This window comes from Marmota flaviventris, chromosome 6, assembly GCF_047511675.1.
Source record: "Marmota flaviventris isolate mMarFla1 chromosome 6, mMarFla1.hap1, whole genome shotgun sequence".
Classification (NCBI taxonomy): Eukaryota; Metazoa; Chordata; class Mammalia; order Rodentia; family Sciuridae; genus Marmota; species Marmota flaviventris.
The window spans coordinates 124371658-124398711 of record NC_092503.1 but is presented as its reverse complement, the minus strand read 5'-3'; the positions used below and the strand labels follow the sequence as shown (position 1 = coordinate 124398711).

Sequence of the window (27054 nt, the reverse complement as noted above, 5' to 3'; positions counted from 1 at the left end):
GGGGTCACTGAGACAATAAAAATTACTTAGAAATCAGAAAGACCAGTATGGGTTCCTCAGTGGCCCCTGACTAAAGAAATGATACAAGCAGCCCATGACCTGGTCAAACAACAATTAGCGGAGGGACATATACAACCTTCTGTATCTCCCCATAATACGCCCATTTTTGTCATCAAAAATAAATCTGGTAAATGGAGATTATTGCAAGATTTAACAGCCATTAATAATGAAATGATTATTATGGGACCTGCTCAATTGGGGATTCCCCAATTGTCTGCTTTTCCAAAAACCTGGTATGTTTTAGTTATAGATATTAAAGATTGTTTTTTATCAATTCCAATTCATCCTGAGGATAGTCCACGTTTTACTATCCCTGCACTGAATCATGAAGGTCCTGATCAGAGATATGAATGGAAAGTACTCCCTCAAGGGATGGCTAACAGCCCAACTATGTGTCAGATTTATGTTAACAAAGTAATCCAGCCACTTAGAAATCAAAATCCTGAACTACAAATATTTCACTATATGGGTGACGAATTATTAGCACACAAAGATAAAAACACATTGCTAGAATGTTATGCCACACTTACAAACTTATTAAAAAATTATAATCTAGAGATAGCAATAGATAAAGTACAATTACATTTTCCAATTAATTATTTAGGAGTTCTATTATCCTCAACCATGGTCCGTCCACCAAAAATTCAAATACGAGTAGATCAACTCAAATCACTTAATGACTTTCAAAAGTTATTAGGAGACATAAATTGGATAAGGCCTTATCTAGGCATATCAACAGGAGAGTTGGGACCTTTATTTGATATCCTAAAAGGTCCATCAGATCCAAATTCACCCCGAATGTTAACGCCTGAAGCAAGAAAGACATAAAAATCATTGAAACATATATGGAAAATATGCATTTGGATAGAATTGATATGTTTGCCTTTATTATTTATTGTACTACCAACAAAAATATTCCTACAAGAGTATTTTGGCAAGAAGGTCCATTATTATGGATACATTTATCTTATTCTCCTAACACTATTCTTACTAGGTATCCTGAGGCTGTAGGACAATTAATACTCAATGGAATAAAAGCAGCAAAGGGAGTGTTTGGAATTTCTCCCAATAAAATTATTACTCCATATACTATGGATCAAATTGATGAGTTAGCTAATGAGTTATATACTTGGGCAATAATCAAGTGCAAATCTAATGTTTCATTTGATAACCACTTACCATCTAATCCTTTGTTGTCTTTTTGGTCTTTGCATCCTGTAGTTTTTCCAAAAATGACAAGAAAAACACCTATCATGAATGCTCCAAATATATTCACTGATGGGTCAAATAATGGTACAGCAGCAGTAGTTACCCCTGATCAAACTTTTACATTTTTAGTACCCAAAAAATCAGCTCAAAAGGTAGCACTTAATGCAGTATTACAGGCTTTTGTGATGTTTAAAGATTCTGTATTTAATTTATTTTCCAATAGTCAGTACATAGTTAATGCTATAGTATCCCTTGAAGATGCTGGTAGGATTTCCCCTTCCTCTACTGTTTTCTCTTTGTTTTCCATTATACAAAGTCTAATCTTGGACAGAAAAGATCCATTCTTTATAGGACATATCAGGGCACATACAGGATTGTCTGGAGCCCTTAGTTTGGGCAATGATTTAGCAGATAAAACTACACATGACATACATATTTTCTCTACACTAGAAGGAGCTACAAATTTTCATAAAAAGTTCCATGTCAATGCTAATACTTTACAAAAGTGTTTTAAAATAACTAAGGAACAAGCTAGATAAATAATAAAACAATGTCAAAATTGTGTGACCTTTTTACCACAAGTTAAACTTGGAGTCAATCCTTGAGGACTAATACCTAACCATATTTGACAGATGGATGTCACACACTTGCCAGAATTTGGAAAATTAAAATATTTTCATGTTACAGTTGATACTTCTTCTGGATTTTTGATGGGCTCCCTTCATGCTGGAGAAAAAACTAAAGATATTATAGCTCATTGCTTACAAAATTTTGCCACTGTGGGCATTCCAAAACAGTTAAAAACAGATAATGCCCCTGGTTATACTTCTACCTCTTTTAAACAATTTTGCTCATCATTTGGCATTACTCATATAACAGGAATCCCATACAATCCACAGGGACAAGGCATAGTTGAAAGAGCTCATCAAACTATTAAAATGTACTTATTAAAGCAAAAAGAGGGAATTGGGAAGGGGTATATATTTCCCAAAGATAAAAAATAACCCTTTTTACTCTAAACTTTTTAAATTTGGATTCATCAGGGCTTAGTGCTGCTGAAAGGCATATGTGTCCAAAAAATGTGCATAAGCCCAAGGTACTTTGGAAGGATATTCTAACAGGACAATGGAAAGGTCCTGACCCAGTAATTGTCTGGAGTCGGGGGTCTGTTTATGTGTTTCCACAGGGAGAACAGCAGCCTATTTGGATTCCAGGGAGATTAACTAAGGTCCTGACCCAGTGATTGTCTGGAGTCGGGGGTCTGTTTGTGTGTTTCTACAGGGAGAACAGCAGCCGATTTGGATTCCAGAGAGATTAACTAAAGCAATTTCTACAGACCAAAAAGAAGATGATTTGTCTAAAATCCATAACAGCTGATATCCAGAACTCCAGTTTGGCTATCCTTACATCTATGACAGAACCAGGATGCTTTTTTCAATATCTATTTTATTATTGCCCTTTCCCACATCATGAAGTTCTATTTTGTTTTTTGAGCTCATACAGACCTAGGTTAATGTTTTGCTGATCAGTTCTATTTTTTGACTATGGAGTTTTTAAACATTGCAATGGAGATTTCACCTGTAAAAAGTTACAAGGCCTTTACTATTATGTTATGTGTTGTATGTATTATATTATGTGTGCACACTTGTGTTTTGTGTTGTATGTTTGTATGTGCATATATCCAAATATCATGTATGATGAGCGCTCATGAAAAAATGGATCCAAATTTTTTTTTCTTATTCACATGATTTAAATGGTTTAATTTAAATTGGGTAAACAGCTGTTGAGGATTGTTTTAATATGTGAACAAAAAAGGAGGTTAACAGATCTGTTTGTTTACTTTCACCTTTCCTTTTCATTATATTTAATAATTCTGTTCAGGATAATGTAAATTGTTCAGAAAATTGTTTTATTTTAGTGCCTGCTGGAATGTTACATAATTTTTTCTTTAGTCATTATTGCCAGAATTCCTATCTTCATCCCAGTGCCGGTGAAGACAAAGATGATAGCTATCACTGAACTGCTTGCAGAACTTGCCTCGACTATGTATTACTTGTATGCATTGTGAACTATCTGTTGGTGCAGCGATTTGTGGTAGTGCTGGGATATTTTTGCTGATGGTGTCATCAATGGTACAATTTTTCCAAAAGGAGCCATCAATTGGCTTGATGTATCCTCCTTCCTTCTGCTTGTGATGGTCGTTCAGCTAAAATTTGGGGGGTAACAGAGGTGAGGCAAAGAACCTCACCCCCCCCCCCACTGGTACAAAGGACTATCCACAGGTGTGGCTGTATGCTGGACTGGTAGTCAATGATGGGTAAGATCCAATTGCAATGGTACCAACCTAAGACAGGAGGCTGACGCCTTGAGGTCAGCTCATCTGATGACGGGTAAGGACCATATGTAGTATTGGACAACCTAAGGAAGGCACAGTCCCTAAGCCACAGGCTTGTTGTTTAAACAGAGAGGGGGAGATGATCAGAGTCACAGCCTAAGGGGCCCCATCAAACTTCCAGCTGATTGGCTCACAGCGGCCCCAGCAAACTTCCAGCTGCCAGCTGATTGGCTCCTCTGTGGTGATGCTCATTGGGCTGTTTCCCCGCCCTTTCAGACCATGGAGCTGCTCATTCGGGGACTCTTTTGGCTCCGCCCATGTGACCCAGCCAATCAGCCTCAAGAGCAGGAGGAATGGGGGGTTGAGAGGCTCGCCAGAAGCCAGTGGTGGCAGCTGGGCTCTGAGGGAATTCCTGAAGAGCTCGTGTGGTGTGGCGTGTGTGTTATAAAAATAAAGTTCGTTTCTGCTTGATAAGTGGCTTGTGAATTGTGCCCAGCCAGACTGCGGCACTCTGGGTCTCCATCAGCAGCACCCCTGTCTCTGTTTCCACCATGGAAAGGGTGAAAGGGCTGTAGGATTTGAGGACAGAATCTGTGAGTGAAGCTCAGTGCCCCCTCCTCTCAAGCCCAACTAATCCTGAAAGAGTAGGGGCCTCACATAGAGGGCAGCACCTAGTACTGCCAGGTCTGGGCATGGGGCTCACTCACACACAGTACATCACCCCCTTAGTTCACAGATCTCCTCTGCTGCAGAGGCAGGTGCTCACCCAGCAGGGCCTACCTCACTTGCAGCTCAGCATCCCTTCCCCCCAACCCTGAGCTAGTAAGCTCTAACTGGAGAGCCCACCAGGAAGCCCAGGGGCACCAGCAGACACACCCAGCATGGAAAAGCATATCTGGCACATGATCTGTTGCTCACCTGACCCTAGAGCAGCAAGTGCATAGGAGACTCAGAATCTTTGACCCTCTGCACCTGCCCAGGATCTCAATCTGCACTTTTCCCACCTTCTGCACACCTATTATTCCTATCTCTGGGAATTCAGAGAGCCACTGCTTTCTGAGGTGGTCCTGGTCTTCCTGCCCCAATCTTAGCAGGAACTCACCCAGGCCACAGTCCTCACAGCCCACAGGTGTCTTCTTTTCAATGCAAACTAGGGGATTTCCTGAGACCCTGTAGCCTGAGGCTGTCTGCCCACTTTGCACTCTGGGACTGCCACAGCCACAATCCAGGTATCCTACATGGGGCACTCATGTGACTTCTATAACATGAGCATTGGAGAACTATTATTCATATCCATGCAGCTGAAACTGCAAACATCCTTATAGAGACCCAACATTTAAAGCAGAAATATGCAGAAATGAGAAACTGACCTTCTGAACTCTTTTCATTAGCAATGCCCTAGTGACATTCCAGGCAACCATTTTTGCCTACAGGAAATCAACATTAATACTCCTCCCTGGGGCTGGGGTTATAGCTCATTTGGTAGAGTGCTTCCCTTGCATGCACAAGGCCCTGGGTTCAATCCCCAGCCCCCCATACACATACACACACACACATACACACACACACATACACACAAATACTCCCTCTGTTTGCCCTACTGGAGAAGCCGAGGTAGAGAGAAAGAGCAAGCAGAAAGCTTATTTCCCTATTGGAGGAGTCACCTTCATTGGGTCCATGCTCTGGGGCAGTCTGCTCAGGCTTGAGAAGCCAAGAGACAGTGAATCAGGTTAAGGACGAGAAGCCACTTACTGCCCCCATGCCAGCTATATAGAAGGGGCAGAAACAAGAAGATTTGAGCTTCTGTCCACCCTCTACCCTGTCACTGTTCACGCATAACCTGAACTTCCTGTTTTCTTTTCCTGTCCTCTCAAGCAACTTAATTATGGAGGAATCATTCTGACCATCCCTCACACCAAATTCACAGGACAGTGAGCATCTTGAGAAAAGAAAATAGCTCAGGATGGGGCTGAGGTTGTAGCTCAGTGGTAGAGCACTTGCCTTGCATGTGTGAAGCACTGGGTTAGATCCTCAGCATCACATAAAAATAAATATATTGGGTCTATCTATCTATCTATCTATCTATCTATCTATCTATCTATCTATATGGCTCAGGGAGGGAGGACAAGGGAAAGCCAAAGAACACAGAACAAGGGGTCCAAAACACTGAACTCTAGGGACCATGACTCGAAGGAATGGACAGGAAAATCTCAGAAGCAGGGAAAAAAAACCAAAACAGTAACTGCAGCTGCCTCACAAAGGGCTAGTGTCTCTCCCTAGATGGTCAAGGACAACTGTTTTTCTATTCTCCCTATCACCTGCAAAGCCACTCCAAGAGGAGGAGCCATGTGATGGGAATAGAAGGGAGCCACATCCTAGGTGACCCAGAGGACACAATCAATGTGTGTCAGGGGAAAGCTCCTGAGGAGGGACTAGAGGAGCTGGACAGAGGACAGAAGATGACCAGCTGCACTGAAGACCCCCACACCTGCTCTACACAGGCCTCCCCAAGGCTGTGCAGGCTGGGCTCTGGCACTCCAGGCCTCATGGGTCTTTTTCTTGGTTTCTTCATGATGGCTGGAGTGTCTCGGGAGAGGTCATAGTCAGGAAGGGTCCAGAGGCATCACCTCCTGTGGGATTCCACTCCAGTTTCTAAGCCTCCCATCCCCAGATCATAGATGTTGTTATGATTTAAATATGAGGGATCCCCAAAAAGATCATGTGGTAAATAACACTAGAACATTCAGAGGTAAAATGACTGGCTCATAAGAGCCTTAAAATAATCAGTGCATTAATCCACTGATAGGAATTAACTGGGTGGTAACTGTGGGCAGGTGGAGTGTGGGTGGAGGAAGAAGGTCCCTAGGGGTGAATATTTTTGTCCCTGGTGAAGGGAAAGCTCTCTCTGCTTCCTGTTGGCTGTGTCCTAAGCTGCTTTTCTTCTCCACACCCTTCTTCCATTATGTTCTGCCTCATCTCAGGCCCAGAGCAACAGAGTCAGCCATCTATGGGCTGAAACCTCTGAAACCATGAGCTCCAGATAAATTTTCCTCCTCTAAAATTATTCTTGCCAGGTCTTTCGGTAACAGCTATGGGAAAACTGACTAAACAGATGCTTTTACTATGAGTTTCCCCAAGGCTATGATCCCCCAGATTGCAGATGTTTTTAATGTGCATTCCCCTGAGACCATGATAATCTAGCCCACACTAATCAGCCCACCATTCCCAACACAGACCCTGGTCAAACCTGTGGAGCCTGAGAGAGGAGCAGAAGCCACAGCCCCTGCAGCCAGAAGATCTGCAGCTAGAACTTCAAGGGAATTCCCTACCCTGGCTTTTGGCAGGGCTAAGGGGAGTAGCTGGAGACATGGCTCCCATCACCCACACACAGACATCCATCCCCCTCTATTCCAGAAATCTGGTCACCTCCACTGCTCTCTGTGCAATAAGAGGCATGAAGGACGCTACAGCCAAGACAGGTCCTGCAATCTCCAGCCAGTGACCACTTTTCTCACCTGAACCCTCTGTAGCTGATGTTGTTCTCCTCTCCTTGCACCAAAGGGAGCCAAATGAAGAAGAACGCAGCACTAACAACAGCAGCCAGAATGGCAGGCCATCGGCTCCGAAGCAGCAGTGCAGTCCCTGAAAGCAGGCTTGTTACACTCTGGTACTGGAGCTCAAGGCTTCCCCCCTCTTACCACCCTGGTCACTGACTCACCTTGCTGGGAACCTCTTCTGGGACTCCCAGGCTCACCACAAGACACAGTGCCAGTAATGTGATTCCCGCTGTGTCCCATGTGGCAGTTGAACCTCTGCTCCTGTCCTTGGGGAATCCTGGTGGACACCCAGGTCTGGTAGGTTCCATTCCCATAGGACAGGATACTCCCAGACTTCTGTATGTCCTGGCTCAGGGGTTCCCCATCCTGAAGCCAGGTCCGAGAGATATTCTGGGGATAGAAGCCCAAAGCCCAACAGGTCACAAAGATGGTGTCTTCCAAGACCTCATCACAGGTTACATTCACTGTTGGGGACACTGGAGAAGAAAAAGCAGAAAAAGCAGAACAAGTTAGGGATGTTTTCAAACCTCTCTCCCCTCTAATAAAGGAAGAGAGAACAGGGCTAGTTCTCTCCACTCTTCTTCTGTCTATGGCCAAAGTCCTCATTGACTCCTGACCTTCTAAAAGTCTATTCTCAGTCTGGGGCCTCAATCCTTTGACTGGCAGGAAGATAGGCCTTGGCTTGTGGCCTCACATTCTCTCTCCCAAATGTTCACACTGAAGAAGGGGTGCTGGGGGTTCTCCTGGGTCATGGGTCCAAGAGGGAGCTCTACATGATAAACAGGCTGGTAGGCAGACAGGTAGGTGAGGATTCCACTCCTGCCTAAACCCCTGCTGCCTAAGGTTCAGGTTGCTTCCTGCTCATGGCCCAGATAGTTCATTTGCTGCCAAACCCTCCTGTCTTTATCCAGAAGCTTATCAGGACAGGGAAATCAGACTACAACACACTCACAGGGAACACACGTATCCCATAGTACAAAGAGTCCCCTGGAGCTTCGGGAATGGGGGGTACCTGTAGTTTCATTGAAGGCTATCCAGGAGTTCAGATATCTTCGGAGTCTTCCACAAACTGTTCCCTGCACATGGGCCCATTGAGCCTTGCTTTGAATGCCGTCTTCATCCCAGGAATTCTTGACTTTCATAGCCACAATCTGAGCTGAGGATGGCTGTACCGTCCAGCTGCGCATCTCTGGGTGATAGGAGAGGAAGGGCTCCCCATCGTAGTAGAAATTCCAGAAACCCCTGGTGCGGTTGTCCTCTCGGATTTCACAGCCCCAACTCTCCTGGAGGGAATGAGACCCTGTCCTGGCCCAGTAGTCACTTCTCCATCCCCTGGTTACTCTGCCTTCCCTGCCCAAGTATGAAACTTCAGCCCTCAGGGGACCCCTTCCTGGCTCCCCTCGAAGTACTACTGTGCTGAGCTTCATGGAGAACACTGCTTGCCTCCCCAACCAAATGCAGTTCAAATAGATTAAAATGAACAGACAGGAAAGTTGGGCTCTTCAGGCGCAAGTCTCTGTGCAGGAGGGCTGAGAAATTATAAGACACAAGCCAGGCCTCACCAAGGTCAGGCCAACTCCTGTTTAAGCAGAGAGGAAAAATAAAATAAAAGAAAGAAAGAACTAGCTGATAGTGAGAGATCTATTTCCTGGTACCCAGACCCCCACCAAGAAAGGCACAGTAATCTGATTGGGCCAAAGAGTTCATGAAAAGCTTGTGGACACTGAGTTCCTTATCCAGGACTGGGTAGGGGGCTAGCTCTCTTAACCCCGCAGAGGCATATAAACCCCTAGATAATAATCATTCTTGGGTATCCCACTCTTGGGATTCCTCCTCTTTGGGAGCTCCACTTTCTTTCTATGACACTAATAAATTCTGTTACTTTGCTCTCACTCTTGTGTCTGAGGATTTCATTCTTCAAATTTGCAAAACAAAGAAACCAATCCCATGCTCTATGCTACAAAAAGGGACAGATCCCTGCTCTCTGTTCTCATCCTCATATCACCCTTGCCCCTGCCCACACTCACCTCCTTTCTTCTCTTTCAGGAAGTTGATATCTGCTAGGGTCACCCTAAGATTCTTGTCACTCTCTGCCAAGTCCTGGGTCTCTGTGTCCCAAGTCTCTGGTCCCAGGACTGTTTCTGCCCACAGTGCACAGGGCACTACGCTGCCTTTCTCACTGTCATAGCACAGGAAGGGCTGATCATCCAAGCGACCCTGAACAAAGAACCTTGAGAGCACAGATCCACCTTGACATCTCACTGTGAGGTTATAATGAAGACTGTGGGCTCCTGGGAAAGAAACAACAATGAATGACACTTCTTCCTGGAAATGACTGCACCATCCATGTTCAACCCAAAGCTTCTGCTCTCCTGACCACCCTGCGGATTCAGAAAATGCACATAGACAGCTGGACCTGGTGATGCCCACCTGTAATCCCAGCGATTCAGGAGGCTGAGGCAGGAGGATCACAAATTCAAAGTCAGTCTCAGCAATTTAGTGAGTCTTGGTCTCAACATAAAAAAATAAAAAGGGCTAGGGATGTAGCTCAGGGGTAAAGCACTCCTGGGTTTAATCCCCAGGACCAAAAAGAAAAGAAAAGAAAAGAAAGAAAGAAAATGCACATGGACAAAAACCAAGAAGAAGAATTTCTTTTTTTTTTCCTGCGGACACAACATCTTTGTTTGTATGTGGTGCTGAGGATCGAACCCGGGCCACATGCATGCCAGGCAAGTGCGCTACCGCTTGAGCCACATCCCCAGCCCCAAGAATTTCTAATACAACAAAAATAGGACACTAGAGAGGAAGGAGAGAAAAGTGAGGGGTGAAGGGAGGGGAAATGGAGATGGGCAGGCATGTAGGCCAGGGCTCAAGGCCAGGACACAGGCTCCCTAAGAGTACATGTGGGAATCCAGGGCAGAGGCTGGCCTGCAGGGGAAAGGCAGGAGTAGGAGAGCCAGAGGTGCAGAGCAGAGCTTGCCAGAGGCCAGCGAGGGCCCAGGAGGAACCCAGCATGGAAGGACTCATGGCCAGAGGACTGCAGAGCTCAGGCAGTTGCACAGGAGATGAGAGGAGATTCTGCTTCTGTGCAGGCCCCTCATGGACAAGGTAGAGCTGGAGGGGCCAGAGGAGCTGGAGTTAGTAACCAGAAAGGAGTCTAGAGTAGGATTGTTACCCTACAGAGAAGTGAAAGGTAGACTGAGTCTAAAAGCAAGAGTGGCATAATGGGGCCGCAGGTAGGGAGGTAACTGATCCCATTATCGTCCCCTGAGGAAGGCAGGCAGCAGTGTTCCCAAAGAACCCTGATATTTTTTCCAACAAAAGGGGGCTGGGAAAACTAAATTGTTACAGGCAAACAAAGGAAATTGGACCTTCTACTAAAACCATACAAAAATATTAACTCAGGGCTGGGATGTAGCTCAGTGGTAGACTGCTTGCCTAGCATGCACAAAGACAAAGTCCTGGGTTCCATCTCCAGCACTGAAAAAGGAAAAAAGAAAGGCCAAAAGCCAAGCATGGTGGCACACATCTGTGATTCTAGTTATTTGGGAAGCTGAGGTAAGAGGATCACAAGTTTGAGGGCAGCCTCAGCAATTAATTTAGTTAGATCCTGTCTCAAAATATAAAATAAAAAAAGGGCTGGGGATATAGCTCAATGGTAAAGAGACCTGGTTTCTATCCCCAGTACCACCACCACCACCGTCAGCACACACACACACACACACACACACACACACACACACATAAAGAAAGAAAAAATTTAATGCAATGTGACTCTAAAACCTAAACTTAAAAACTAAAACTAAAAATTCTTAGAAGAAAACATTGGGAATAATCTCCATGACTTAGAGTTTGACCATGCTTTCATAGATAGAAAAATGCACAGACTACAAACAAAAAAAATTGATAAATTGGACTCACCAAAATTAAATATGTCTGTACACAAAGAGGACTCATGCCCAGGTGCAGTGGCACACACCTGTAATCCCAGTGGCTCTCGAGACTGAGACAGGAGGATAGCAACTTCAAAGCCAGCCTTAGCAAAAGTGAGGCCTAAGCAACTCAGTGAGATCCTGTCTCTAAATAAAATACAAAATAGGGCTGGGGATGTGGCTCAGTGATTGACCAGTCCTGAGTTCAATCCCCGGTACCCCCCCCAAAAAAAAACAAGACCCAAGAAAAAATGTTCTATTGGGCATGGCTGTAATCCCAGCTACTTGGGAGGCTGAGGCAGGAGGATTGCAGGTTGGACATAAGCCTCAGCAACTTAGTGAGACCCTGTCTTAAAATAAAATTTAAAAAAGCATTGAGGATATAACTCAGTTGTAGTGTCCCTGGGTTCAACCTCCAGCACCATACACACACAAAAAGCACCCCCCATGGAAATGGTAACCCCTAAAATGGGAAAAACTGTGGCAAATCACGTGTCTAATGAGAAACTAATGTCCAGAATATACAAAGATCTGGGGGTGTAGCTTGGTGGTAGAGTGTGTGCTTATCAAGCACAAGACCCCAGGTTCAATTCCCAACACAAACAAACAAACAACAACAATAACAAAATCCCAGGAGGAAGATGCTGCTGAGAGAGGCGTTACTAGAAGAATACCAGGACTAACTAAGTGGTGAAAACAAGGATTGGGATACGTGGTGTCGAGAACAAGAGCCCTTGAGGTCAAGCAACGAAAAGAGGAGAAACAAGGTCAAGGAGCGGTGGATCAGGAAACTTTTTCTGGGCTGGGTGGGGAGGGGAGATGGGAGGACAAGAGAGATAAGTGGACAGAGCAAGGATAGGCATGGGGTACAGGTGACTCTGAGAGAAGTTGGGTGGTGGTGACAACAAGGGGGTGCCCTGGATGAAGGCAGATGAGGGTGGCTGTTGTGATTGTAAGGGTCCCTCAAGAGGGGGTTTGTGACAGATACAAGTTGGTGAGGGTCCATAACAGGTAGGCAGGGGTTGGGAACAGAGAAAGTTCCCGCAGTGGAGAGATGCAGAGGGACAGACACTGTCCAGCACCTGCAGGCTGCAGTGTGGAGGGCTCTCAAGGGTGACATTTAGGCCATTGAGAGCGAGGGCCAAGAGCAGATGCCAGCACTGGAGGGGGAAGGAGGGTGCCATGCTGACAACAGCAGGGAGGTCACGGTGCCCTGCACTGTGCCAGTGGCTGTCAGCATTAGGGCCCCTGCAATGGGGATGAAGAGAAGACTGACTGGAGCTCAAGCTCCATCAGAAACTTAGGGCCATCTGGCTGGGAGTGCAGCTCAATGGTAGAGCGCTTTCCTAGCATGTATGAGGCCCTGGGTTCCATCCAGCACCACAAAAGGAAAAGAAGGGGGGGGGGGAAGGGAAGGAAAGAATTATCACAATTTCAATGTTATTCCACACAGAACAATTTTTAAAAGTCCTAAAATTCATATGAAACCACAAAAGACCCCAAATAACCAAAGTAATCTTCATCAAAAAGAACAAAGCTGGCTGGGTGCCGTGGCACATGCCTGTAATCCCAGTGGCTGAGGAAGCTGTGGCAGGAGGATCCTGAGTTCAAAGCCAGCCTCAGCAATTTAGCAAGGCCCTAAGCAACTTAGCGAGACCCTGTCTCAAAAAGGACAGAGAATGTGGCTCAGTGGTTGAGTGCCCCTGGGTTCAATCCCCAATACCAAAAAAGAAAAAGAACAAAACTGGAGGTGTCACAATACCAGATTTAAAAATAGGTTACAAATCATCCAGGCATGGTGGTGCATGCCCATAATCACAGTGGCTCAGGAGCCTAAGGCAGGAGAATAACAAGTTCAAAGCCAGTCTCAGAAACTTCTCCAGACCCTAAACAACTTAGTGAGGGCCTATCTCAAAATAAAAATAAAATTAGAAGGGTTAGGGATATTGCTCAGTGGCTAAGCACCTCTGGGTTCAATCCTCAGTACCAAAAAAAAAAAAAAAAAATACAAGTGACCAACAGATATATGAATAAATGCAAATGAAAATTAAAACAAGATACTACTGCACACCTATTAGATTGGTTATTGTCAAAACATGAAAAATAATAAGTGTCAGCAAGAATGGGAGAAAAGAGATCACTATTGGTGGTGTAATTTAGTAAGTCATTTTGGAAAACAGTACAGGAGGTTCCTCAAAAAGCTAAAAACAGCTGGGCAGAGTGGTACACACCTGTAATCTCATAGATTTGAGAGGCTAAGGCAGGAGAATTGCAATTTCAAGGCCAACCTGGGCAACTTAGGGAGACCTTGTCATAAAAAAAAAAATAAATAAATAAATAATAAATTTAAAAAGGAGGGGAGGGTAGGAATGTCATTCAGTAGTAGAGTACTCCTGGCTTCAATCCTCAGTACCCGTACTCTACACACACATACACACACAAATCTAAAAACATAATTACTATATGATCCAGCAATCCCACTACTCCTACTACTGCATGTATACCCAAAGGAATTAAGATCAGCATTCATTGCAGCATTATTCACAATATTCAAAACATGGAAACAGTCTAAGTGTCCATCAACAGATGAATAGATTTTAAAACTTTGGCATTAACCAAGAATGGTGGCAGGCACCCGTAACCCTAGCTATGTAGGAGGTTGAGATGGGAAGATCACAAGAGCCCAGAATTTCAAGACCAGTCTAGGCAAAATGGTAGACTCTAGACTCAAAAGCAAACCAAAAAAAAAAAAAAAAAAAAAAAAAAAAAGAAAAAGAAAACTGTGACATACACATACAATGGAATACTATTCAGCCTATAAAAACAGGTAATTGTCCCATAGGACAACATGGACAAACCTAGAGGAATTAAGTAAAATAAAACAGGCAAGGAAAGAAAAATGCTTTAACCTAAATGTAAAAGATAAAAAAGTTGAAACTCAGAAGAAGAAAGTACAATAGTGGTTAACAGAGGCTGGATTTGGAGTGTGAGAGTAAATAGAAAAGGAGAGACATTGATCAATGGGCACAAAGTTTGTTAGATAGGAGGAGTAAGTTCTGATGTTGTTTCTATTACACAGCAAGGTGACTCCATTTATAGGAAGGGCAACAGAATAGAATAGACATTATGATTGATGTATGTACATTCCATGTATGTATTATATGTCAAAATACATTCTGCTGTCATGTATGACTAAAAATAAAAATAAAAAAAAAAGAAAAAAGAAGTGTGTTCTACTGAGCTACATCCCTAGCTATTTTTTATTATTTTATTTTTAAGACAGGGTACTACTTAGTTGCCTAGGCTGACCTCGAACTTGCCATCCTCCTTCCTCTGCCTCCCAAGTAGCTGGGATTAGAGGCCTGAGGCACAGTGCCCTGCTGGGAGAAAGGTTTAAAACTGGGAAGCTCACAGAAGCAAGAGGAAAATGTCCTTTACAATTCTGGTTTAAAGGCTGACCATGTGCTGCCTAGGGTGTACAAGGACCTAGGTCCAATTCCTAGCACCATCCATATGCACAAATGCTATGGGGACTTCTCCCTCTCCTCATTGCTTCCTTACTATAGGCTAAGGAGGGAGAGCTGGAACCCAGGAATGTCTGGTCAGAGAACAAGCTCATATTAGGGTAAAGGGGGTGCAAGAGGGGAGAAGACCCCCCTCCCCCCAGGCAGCAGGAGCCCAGGGGACAATGAGGGTGGAACTGAGAGAAATCACAAGAAGAATCTCTTGGCCCAGAAAGTCTTCAGCCTGCAATCTCCTGAGCGTTGGGTGAAGCCACAGTCCCCACAGCGGCTGTGGGGATGTCCCTACCAGCTCCTGGCAGGAAGAAAGGAAGACCTCCAACTCCAGGTACTGAGGACCCCAGTGACTTGGGGAGAACACAGGACTTCGGAAACCCCAACACGGGTGGGAAGCGATCGCCTTGAATATTGCTCAAGGGAGCAACCTGGGAGACAGCCCTGGGAGCTCCAAGCGTCAGGAGTAAAAAAAAAAAAAAGTGCAAAAACCAACCGCAGGGCAAAGAAGTGGCAAGGTGCAGCACCGATCTAGGTCGCGGGACAAGGTGGCTGGGGGAAACCTTGAAAAGCGGAGTTGAGATTCTGTGGCAAAGTGGCTGCGTCCAGTCCCGCACCACACCCCTCCTCCACCCAGGGATCGTGCACCTGAGTGCGTCAGTCAGTCCCGGGGACGCTCAGCTCTCGCTGGAACCAGCCCGCAGCCCTGGAATCTCACAGTTCTGAAGGTCCGCAAGGAGCCTACTCACCAACTGCGGCACTCACGGGAGCACAGAGGACAACCAAGGCGGGGAGCAGCCGGACACCGCTGAGCCCCATACTGCGCGAGTCTGCCACCCCTTCAGCAAACCTGACCGGTGGCGAAAAACTCAAAGTGCTCGGAAAACCGCATGAGCAGAGCCTGTGGTTGAGTGAAGGAACACTGACCTCACTCTGTCACTCTGTTGCTTAAGTAGCAGCTGCGCGGGGAGGAGTCACAGGAAGGATTGTGTCTGGAGGAGTGTTCCGGAAGTGTGAGACTTTCCCTCCCATGTTCGCATTTTCTTTTTAAAGATTTTTTTTTTTTTTTTTCTGAGAGAGAAATTTTTTAATATTTATTTTTTAATTTTTCGGTGGACACTACATCTTTGTTTTATTTTTATCTAGTGCTGAGGATCGAACCCAGCACCCCGCGCATGCCTTTCCAGCTCCTCCCAGGTTAATCATTCATCAGTAGAAGCTGTGATCTCAAAACCCAGAGATCCACATTCCTGTTTCAGAACAAAATTGGCAGTGCAGTCAATTCCCCTAACCTGAAGGACCTTTTTTAAGGGAATGATGGAAGGGGTTGTCTTTGGGAATGATTTGGAGTAAGAACAAGTGGATAATGAAGAAGAATTTGAATTTTAAATTATTTTGAATTTTCAGTAGAGCCCAAAATATGGTAGTGAGGAAGATTATTCTAATGCCACTTCAGGCTCAATGTGAGTCAACTGGTGCTGTAGCTGTAGGAGCATCCAGCTCCAAAACTAACCTCCTTGACATGCAGGATTTGATGCTCTACTCAGGATTTGATGCACTACCACACGAGATGAAAGAGATTCAGGAAACCCAGGCTAGACTACCATCCCCCAGTGAAGCACAAGCCACTCCAAGATCAAAACCTGTGTTCATTTCATCTTTGTCTCCCCTACAAATGACTTTTTAAAGTTAAACTAGCTGGGTGCAGAGGTGGATGCCTGTAATCCTAGCTCCTCAAAAGACAGGTAGGAGGACCACTACTAAATTGAGGCCAGCCTGGGCAAATTAGCAATACCTTTTCTCAAAAAAAAAAAAAAAAAAAAAAGGGGGGGGGGGGGCTCAGTGCAGTGGCACACACCTGTAATCCCAGAAACTCTGAAGGCTGAGACAGAAGGATCACAAGTTCAAAGCCAGTCTCAGCAACTTAGCAAGGACCTAAGCAACTTACAAGACCTTATCTTAAAATAAAAAGTAAAAAGGACTGGGGATGTAGCTCAGTGGCTAAGGACCCCTGGGTTCAATCCTCAGTACCAAAAACCAAACAAGGACTGGGGATAATTGCTCAGTTGGCAGAGTGCTTGTTTTGCATGCACAAGGCCCTGGATTCAATCCCCAGCACCACAAAAAACAAAAAAATAAAAAGGGCTCAGGATGTATCCTAGTGGTAGTACACTTAGTGGTAGTAGGTACAGTACTTACAGTAGGTTCAATTCCCAGGAAACAAAGGAAGGAAGGAAGGAAGAGCTATACTCATAATTACTAACCGTTCTTTAAGACTTCTAGCCTATATTTTTTTCCTCTGGGTGGAAATGTTAAAATCACAAAGTTCTGGACTGGGGTTGTGGCTCAGTGATAGAGCACTCACCTAGAACATGTGAGGACCTGGGTTTGATTCTCAGCACCACATATAAATAAATAAAAGAAACATATTGTGTCCACCTACAACTAAAAAATAAATATTAAAAAAAAATCACTAGAGCTTCCAATCACTCCTGCAAGGTAGGTGGGCCTGTGACCCACCAGCAGAAGAGGAGCAGTGGCCTGCTGAGAGGCAGAGCCGCCCCCTCCCCCTGCGCCAGCAAGGTAGACAGAACTGTGACCACCCACAGAATAGGCCCAGCGGCCTGCTGAGGGGCAGAGCCGCCCCTCACCCCCCGCGCCTGCCAGGTAGGCGGAACTGTGACCACTGACAGAAAAGGCCCAGTGGCCCTCGGCGGGACAGAGCTTCCAATCACTCCTGCAAGGTAGGCGTGCCTGCGACCCACCGGCAGAAGAGGAGCAGCGGCCTGCTGAGAGGCAGAGCCGCCCCCTCCCCCCGCGCCTGCAAGGTAGACGGAACTGTGACCACCATCAGAACAGGCCAGAACTGCAACCGACAGACAGAACAGGCCCAGTGGACTGAGGAAGGGTAGAGTCGCCCCGCCCCCCGCGCCTGCAAGGTAGGCGGACCTGCGACCCACTGGCAGAACAGCCCCAGAGGCCTGCAGAGGGGCAGTGCCGCTGCCTGCACCTGCAAAGTAGGCAGAACTGCGACCACCGACAGAACAAGCCTAGCGGCGGGCAGAGGGACAGAGCCACCGCCCGCGCCTGCAAGGTAGGCGGACTTGCTACCGACCGGCAGAGCAGGCCCAGTGGTCTGCCTGCGTGGTAGGCACATTGCCCCAATTGGAGGAGGGGCAGAGCCGCCGCCCGTGCCTGCGAGGGAGACTTTGCAACTATACAAGACCAATATAAATATATAGGGGGAAAATTCAATAGCACAACAGTTTCACCAAGTAGAAAGGAACGCGAACAGTATGAAGAGACAAGGAAAGAAAGGACCACAAGCAATGCAGGTCAACTCAACGTTAGAAGAGGTAATAGCTGCAGCAGATGGAATGTCAGATAAAGAATTCAGGATATACATGCTTCAGATGATCTGGAGTCTCAAGTAAGACATCAGACAGCAAAATCAGACAATGAAAGATCACTTCAACAATGAATTACATAAACAAATCCAAGAAGCAAAAGATCAACTATACAGGGAGATAGAGGTTATAAAAAACAAACAAACAGAAATCCTAGAAATGCAGGAAGCAATAAACCAACTTAAAAACTCAATTGAGAATACTACCAGCAGAGTAGAAAACTTAGAAGATAGAACATCAGACAATGAAGATAAAGTATTTCAACTTGAAAAGAACATAGACAGCTCAGCAAGACTGTTAAGAAACCATGAGCAGAACATCCAAGAAATATGGGATAACATCAAGAGACCAAATTTAAGAGTCATTGGGATACAGGAAGGTACAGAGTTTCAAACCAAAGGAATGAGCAATCTATTCAATGAAATAATACGAGAAAACTTCCCAGACTTGAAGAATGAGACAGAATCCCAAATCCTAGAAGCCTACAGGACACTGAATGTGCAAAATCATAAGAGACCCACACCTAGACACATTATAATGAAGATGCCCAACATACAGAATAAGGAGAGAATTTTAAAAGCTACAAGAGAAAGGAAGCAGATCACATTTAGGGGTAAGCCAATCAGGATAACAGCTGATCTTTCAACACAGACTCTGAAAGCTAGAAGATCCTGGAATAACATATTTCAAACACTGAAAGAAAATGGGTTCCAACCAAGAATTGTGTATCCAGCGAAATTAAGCTTCAGGATGGATGATGAAATTAAAACCTTCCATGATAAATAAAAGTTAAAAGAATTTGCAGCTAGAAAACCATCTCTTCTAAACATCCTTGGCAAAACATTACAGGAAGAGGAAATGGAAAATAACAATGAAAACCAACAGTGGGAGGTAGGACAGTAAAGGGGAGAAAAATAATCAAAGAGGAAAACAAACCATGTTTAGTAACATAAATAAACAAATATGGCTGGAAGAACAACCCATATCTCAATAATAACCCTAAATGTTAATGGCTTAAACTCACCAATCAAGAGACACAGGCTAGTAGAATGGATCACAAAACAAGACCCAACAATATGCTGCCTACAGGAGACGCATTTGATAGGAAAAGACATACATAGGCTGAAGGTGAAAGGTTGGGAAAAATCATATCACTCATATGGACTTCGGAAACAAGCAGGAGTGTCTATACTCATATCAAATAAAATAGATTTCAAGCCAAAGTTAATCAAAAGGGATAAAGAGGGACACTACATACTGCTTAAGGGAACCATACACCAACAAGACATAACAATCATAAATATATATGCCCCAAACAATGGTGCAGCTATGTTCATCAAACAAACTCTTCTCAAGTTCAAGAGTCTAATAGACCACCATACAATAATCATGGGAGACTTCAACACACCTCTCTCGCCACTGGACAGATCTTCCAATCAAAAGTTGAATAAGGAAACTATAGAACTCAATAACACAATTAATAACCTAGACTTAATTGACATATATAGAATATACCACCCAACATCAAGCAGTTACACTTTTTTCTCAGTAGCACATGGATCCTTCTCAAAAATAGATCATATATTATGTCACAGGGAAACTCTTAGACAATACAAAGGAGTAGAGATAATACCATGCATCCTATCTGATCATAATGGAATGGAACTGAAAATCAATGATAAAAGAAGGAAGGAAAAAGAATACATCACTTGGAGAATGAACAATAGGTTACTGAATGATCAATGGGTTATAGAAGACATCAAGGAGGAAATTAAAAAATTCTTAGAGATTAATGAAAACACTGACACAACATATCGGAATCTATGGGACACATTGAAAGCAGTTCTAAGAGGAAAATTCATTGCTTGGAGTTCATTCCTTAAAAAAAGAAAAAAACCAACAAATAAATGATCTCACACTTCATCTCAAAATCCTAGAAAAAGAAGAGCAAAACAACAGCAAAAGAAGTAGAAGGCAAGAAATAATTAAAATCAGAGCTGAAATTAATGAAATCGAAACAAAAGAAACAATTGAAAAAATTGACAAAACTAAAAGTTGGTTCTTTGAAAAAATAGACAAAATCGACAGACCCTTAGCCATGCTAGCGAAGAGAAGAAGAGAGAGAACTCAAATTACTAGCATACGGGATGAAAAAGGCAATATCACAACAGACACTTCAGATATACAGAAGATAATCAAAAATTATTCTGAATCCTTATACTCCAATAAATTAGAAGATAGTGAAGGCATCGATAAATTTCTTAAGTCATATGATCTGCCCTGATTGAGTCAGGAGGATATAGACAACCTAAACAGACCAATATCAATTGAAGAAATAGAAGAAACCATCAAAAGACTACCAACTAAGAAAAGCCCAGGACCGGATGGGTATACAGCAGAGTTTTACAAAACCTTTAAAGAGGAACTAATACCAATACTTTTCAAGCTACTTCAGGAAATAGAAAAAGAGGGAGAACTTCCAAATTCATTCTACGAGGCCAACATCAACCTGATACATAAACCAGACAAAGACACTTCAAAGAAAGAAAACTACAGACCAATATCTCTAATGAACCTAGATGCAAAAATCCTCAATAAAATTCTGGCGAATCGGATACAAAAACATATCAAAAAAATTGTGCACCATGATCAAGTAGGATTCATCCCTGGCATGCAAGGCTGGTTCAATATACGGAAATCAATAAATGTTATTCACCACATCAATAGACTTAAAAATAAGAACCATATGATCATCTCGATAGATGCGGAAAAAGCATTCGACAAAGTAGAGCATCCCTTTATGTTCAAAACTCTAGAAAAACTAGGGATAACAGGAACATACCTCAATATTGTAAAAGCAATCTATGCTAAGCCTCAGGCTAGCATCATTCTGAATGGAGAAAAATTGAAGGCATTCCCTCTAAAATCTGGAACAAGACAGGGATGCCCTCTCTCACCACTTCTGTTCAACATAGTTCTCGAAACCCTGGCCAGAGCAATTAGACAGACGAAAGAAATTAAAGGCATAAAAATAGGAAAAGAAGAACTTAAATTATCACTATTTGCAGATGATATGATTCTATACCTAGCAGACCCAAAAGACTCTACAAAGATACTATTAGAGCTAATAAATGAATTCAGCAAAGTGGCAGGATATAAAATCAACACGCATAAATCAAAGGCATTCCTGTATATCAGCGACAAATCCTCTGAAATGGAAATGAGGACAACCACTCCATTCACAATATCTTCAAAAAAAATAAAATACTTGGGAATCAACCTAACAAAAGAGGTGAAAGACTTATACAATGAAAACTACAGAACCCTAAAGAGAGAAATAGAAGAAGATCTTAGAAGATGGAAAAATATACCCTGTTCATGGATAGGCAGAACTAACATCATCAAAATGGCGATATTACCAAAAGTTCTCTATAGGTTTAATGCAATGCCAATCAAAATCCCAACGGCATTTCTTGTACAAATAGAGAAAGCAATCATGAAATTCATATGGAAAAATAAAAGACCCAGAATAGCAAAAACAACTCTAAGCAGGAAGTGTGAATCAGGCGGTATAGCGATACCAGACTTCAAACTATACTACAGAGCAATAGTAACAAAAACAGCATGGTACTGGTACCAAAACAGGCGGGTGGACCAATGGTACAGAATAGAGGACACAGAAACCAATCCACAAAACTACAGCTACCTTATATTTGATAAAGGGGCTAAAAGCATGCAATGGAGGAAGGATAGCATCTTCAACAAATGGTGCTGGGAAAACTGGAAATCCATATGCAACAAAATGAAACTGAATCCCTTTCTCTCGCCATGCACAAAAGTTAATTCAAAATGGATCAAGGAGCTTGATATCAAATCAGAGACACGCCGTCTGATAGAAGAAAAAGTTGGCTACGATCTACATACTGTGGGGTCGGGCTCCAAATTCCTCAATAGGACACCCATAGCACAAAAGTTAATAACTAGAATCAACAAATGGGACTTACTCAAACTAAAAGTTTTTTCTCAGCAAAAGAAACAATAAGAGAGGTAAATAGAGAGCCTACATCATGGGAACAAATCTTTACTCCTCACACTTCAGATAGAGCCCTAATATCCAGAGTATACAAAGAACTCAAAAAATTAGACAATAAGAGAACAAACAACCCAATCAACAAATGGGCCAAGGACCTGAACAGACACTTCTCAGAGGAGGACATACAATCAATCAAGAAGTACATGAAAAAATGCTCACCATCTCTAGCTGTCAGAGAAATGCAAATCAAAACCACCCTAAGATACCATCTCACTCCAGTTAGATTGGCAGCCATTATGAAGTCAAACAACAACAAGTGCTGGCTAGGATGTGGGGAAAAGGGTACACTTGTACATTGCTGGTGGGACTGAAAATTGGTGCAGCCAATTTGGAAAGCAGTATGGAGATTTCTTGGAAAGCTGGGAATGGAGCCACCATTTGACCCAGCTATTCCCCTTCTTGGTCTATTCCCTAAAGACCTAAAAAGAGCATGCTACAGGGACACTGCTACATCGATGTTCATAGCAGCACAATTCACAATAGCAAGACTGTGGAACCAACCTAGATGCCCTTCAATAGATGAATGGATAAAAAAATGTGGCATTTATACACAATGGAGTATTACTGTGCATTAAAAAATGACAAAATCATAGAATTTACAGGGAAATGGATGGCATTAGAGCAGATTATGGTAAGTGAATCTAGCCAATCCGTAAAAAACAAATGCCAAATGTCTTCTTTGATATAAGGAGAGTAACTAAGAACAGAGTAGGGTCGAAGAGCATGAGAAGAAGATTAACATTAAACAGGGATGAGAGGTGGGAGGGAAAGGGAGAGAGAAGGGAAATTGCATGGAAATGGAAGGAGACCCTCAGAGTTATACAAAAATACATACAAGAGGAAGTGAGGGGAAAGGGAAAAATAATACAAGGGGGACAAATGAATGTCAGTAGAGGGGGCAGAGAGAGAAGAGGGGAGGGGAGGGGAGGGGAGGGGGGATAGTACAGGATAGGAAAGGCAGCAGAACACAACAGACACTAGTATGGCAATATGTAAATCAATGGATGTGTAACTGATGTAATTTTGCAATCTGTATATGGGGTAAAAATGGGAGTTCATAACCCACTTGAATCAAAGTGTGAAATATGATATATCAAGAACTATGTAATGTTTTGAACAGCCAACAATAAAAAATTAAAAAAAAAATCACAAAGTTTTGACAATATCTTTGGCTCACAGTCTGTCTTTTTGTGTGTGTGTGTGCGCGCGCACACGCCTATAGGTATACATGTATGTCTTGAAATTGAGCCTGGGGTTGGTGTTCTACCACCTGGCTATATTCCTAGTTTTTGTTTGTTTGTTTTGATTTTTGCAGTACTGGGGACTGGGGATTAGGGATTGAACCCAGGGGTACTCTACCACAGTGTCACAATAAACCCTTTTATTTTTTGAGAGTCTCACTAAATATCCCAGGTTGGTCTCCAACTTGCCATCCTCATGCCTTAGCTTCCCAAGTTGGAATTACAGGCATGTACCACCACACCATGCTTACCATTTATTTATTTATTATACTAAGAATTTAACCCAGGGGCACTTCACTACTGAGCTTTGTCCCCAGACATTTTTTTGTAAATATTTATTTTTTAGTTGTAGGTAGATACACAATATCTTTATTTCATTTTTATGTGGTGCTGAAGATTGAAGCCAGTGCCTCATGCATGCTAGGTGAGCACTGTACCATTGAGCCACAACCCCAGCCCGTCCCCAGACTTTTAATTTTTTTTTTTTTTTGAGGCACTGTCTCACCAAGTTGTCCAGACTGCCCTTGAATTTACCATGTCTCTGCCTCCCAAGTAGTTAGGACTACAGGGGTGGGCCACCATGCCTGGCTATTATTAATTATTTTGATCAAGATAATTTATTTTGCACAGGAGGCACTGGAGTCCAGGCCCATTCTTGGAGAGTCTATTTTCATTAATGGAGGTCAGAAGAATGACCTTTGCTACAGAGTGGGAGAGAAAACCCAACTCCCCTGACACCTGGTCCCAAACCCTTTCCTCTGTGATATCTACCCTCCTTACAGGGCTTCCCAGGTGAGCCAGCTGCAGCACACTCTCATTCTGCTCATCCCTCACACCCCTCCCCCCCCTTAAAAAAAAGACTTTTACTGCTTTGATAATTACATACAAGGGCTGGGGTTGTGGCTCTGTGGTAGAGCACTTGCCTTGCATTCATGTTCAATTCTCAGCACCAATATAAATAAATGAATAAGATAAAGGCCCAATAACAACTTAAAACAACAACAACAACAACAACAAAAAACAGGTTGGTTCCAGGGCATTGAGGTGACTGCCAGAGAGAAAAAGCTTCAGAGGAGGCCCTGGAGGTTTGGGGCTCCTGATGTGGGTCATTGTCCAAGAATTGGGACTCTATTAAGCTTAAAAACAAATGAAAGGAAGTGAAGCAAAGTTCTATATTTCCCATGATGACAACTCCAGGCAGTTTTGTTTTTGTTGTTTCTCTTTTCTTTTTCTTACTGGGGATGGAACCTAGGGGGGCTCTACCACTGAGTTACATCCCTAGCCCTTTTAATTTTGAGACAATTTTACTAAGTTGCCCAGGCTGGCCTTGAACTTGTGATCCTCCTGCGTACTCCAAAATTGCTGAAAATACAGGTGTCTGCCACCAGGCCTAGTTTCCTAAGGCTTTAAAATATATATATATTTGTGGTATATTACATGCATATGCCAGGCATATGCATGTAATCCTAGGAGGTGGAGGCAGGAGAATTGTGAGTTCAAAGTCAGCCTCAGTAACTTAGGGAGACCCTGTCTCAAAATAAATCATAAAAGGGGCTGGGGGTGTGGCTTAATAGTTAAGCACCCCTAGGTTCAATCCCTGATACCAAAAATTTAAAAATAATTTAAAAAATATATTTAGCTGAAGTGGTACATGCCAGTAATTTCAACTACTCCAGAGGCTGAGGCAGGGGGATAGCAAGTTTGAGGCCAGCCTAGGCAGCTCAGCTAGAACTTGTGTCAAAATGAAAACTAAAAAGAACTGGGGCTGTAGCTCAGTGGTAGAACGCATTGGGTTTTGAGTCTCAGCCCAGCTCTACCACTGAAGGTCCTCAGGTCCCCCCTCCAGTTCCCTCATGATAGCACCTGCTTTATCAGTGCTCTGTGCTCCTCAGTTGCTGAACTCCTGGTCACCTTCTCCAGAAATTGAACATGACAATGGACCAGGTGGTTGTTCCTGATTTTTCCTCCAAACCCAATTCAAGCTCATCAACAGTGCCAACATTAGGCTGACAATCATGATATGAAAAATCAATCAGGTAGCCATTGCAGAGATCCTAGAGCACAAGCAATCAGACAGTTCAGCATCACTATTACCCACTTAAAAACATGCACTGGCTGGGAGCTGTTTTGTTTGCCTCAGGGCTGTGACCTTCTCCAGAACCTGCAGAAGTTTTCCCTGGGGACTTCAGTGCAGAGCCAACTGAAGTGGTCCACAAACACTTCTCTTTCTCCAGCCTCAATATCCATAGCCCCTACAAGCCTCTGAGTGATGATGGACAGTACACTACCTAGAAGATTCAGACCTCAGAGTGTCTGCACACCCTGGATTTTATGGTATTCCAAAAAAGAGCTGACAGTAGGGTTGGCTATCAATTTACTTAATTAATAACAGATTGGACCCAATGGGCTTCCATCCTTCAATTACCCTTCAGATCACCTCTGTCTAGTGTGTGACTTCAGCTTTAATGATGAACCTGATGGACTTTATAAAAGCTTGTCTGGACTTTTTAATCATAAGAGACTTAACCAGGGATGTTTCAGGAAACTGAAATAGGATGAGAATTTGCTTGAGAAAAGATTGTCAGATCTGTCATATTATTTTTCGGTGTTTCCAGCATGCCCTTGGAAAAGAATCCCATTAGTTCATAAACCTTTTCAATTAAAACCTGTGTTGAAAAGATGTTTGCACTCATTTCAGCCTGTATTGTTTCCTTTCCCTTAGCATTACTTTTTTTTGGTGGTGATGCTGGGGATTGAACCCAGAGCCTTGTGCATGCAAGGCAAGCACTCTACCAACTAAGTTACAATCCCAGCCCTAGTGTTACATTTTCAATCAACATTTAAGGACATTCAATTAGGCTTCTTGGCTAGCCACAGTGGTGCAGGCCTGTAATCCCAGCGACTTGGAAGACTGAGGTGGGAGGATGAAAAGTTCAAAGCCAGTCTCAGCAATTTAGTGAAGCCCTAAGTAACTCAGTGAGACCATGTCTCTAAATAAAATACAAAAATGGGCTCGGGATTGTGGCTCAGTGGTTAAGTGCCCCTGAGTTCAGTCCCTGATACCAAAATAGATAAATATGGCTTGTTTTGAAGTGTTTTTTTTTGTTTGTTTGTTTGTTTGGTTTTGTTTGTTTGTTTGTTTTTTGCTTTGAAGACACTTTAAAAACTCAGACATCATGGCATGGGACTGGTGTTGTGGCTCAGTGTCAGAGAGCTTGCCTAGCATGTGTGAGGCACTGAGTTCCATCCTTAGCCCCACTTCATAAAAGTAAATAAAATATAATAATAATAATAATAATAATAATAATAATAATAAACCTCAAGACATGCTTGAGTCCTCCATAGTTAAACATTAAGTATTTAGGAACAATTTCTCTAGACAGGATTTCAGATCATTTGTTTGTGGATTTTTAAAATGTCAACAAGATATGCATGGCAATATTTTTTAATATATTTTCATTACCTAAGCAACTGAAGAAGACTATTTCAATAAAACATATAAAAAGGCTGGGGATGTAGCTTCATGATTAAATGGCTAAATGCCCCTGGGTTAAATCCCTGGTACAAACAAAACAAAACAAAACAAAACAAAAAAAAAAAAAAAAAACGGAAATAAATTGTAGCATTGTGAACACTTTAGAACCATGTTGAAATATGTTATAAAGTAACATAGTAATTTTCTTAAAGCTTTCAAATGTTTCACTT

General features: G+C 43.2%; 1 protein-coding gene across 1 annotated transcript in view; it reads right to left on the bottom strand.

Moving 5' to 3' along the window:
- Positions 1-27054, bottom strand: part of LOC114080509 (MHC class I polypeptide-related sequence B-like) — a 101164-nt gene that overhangs the window by 31429 nt on the left and 42681 nt on the right. The window contains exons 4-9 of the mRNA XM_071613838.1: positions 25261-25403; positions 15358-15458; positions 9189-9452; positions 8174-8596; positions 7323-7637; positions 7120-7246 (exon numbers count right to left, since the gene is read on the bottom strand). Coding sequence (XP_071469939.1) covers positions 7120-7246; positions 7323-7637; positions 8174-8596; positions 9189-9452; positions 15358-15458; positions 25261-25403 — 1373 coding nt within the window. The remainder of the gene's footprint in view (positions 1-7119; positions 7247-7322; positions 7638-8173; positions 8597-9188; positions 9453-15357; positions 15459-25260; positions 25404-27054) is intronic.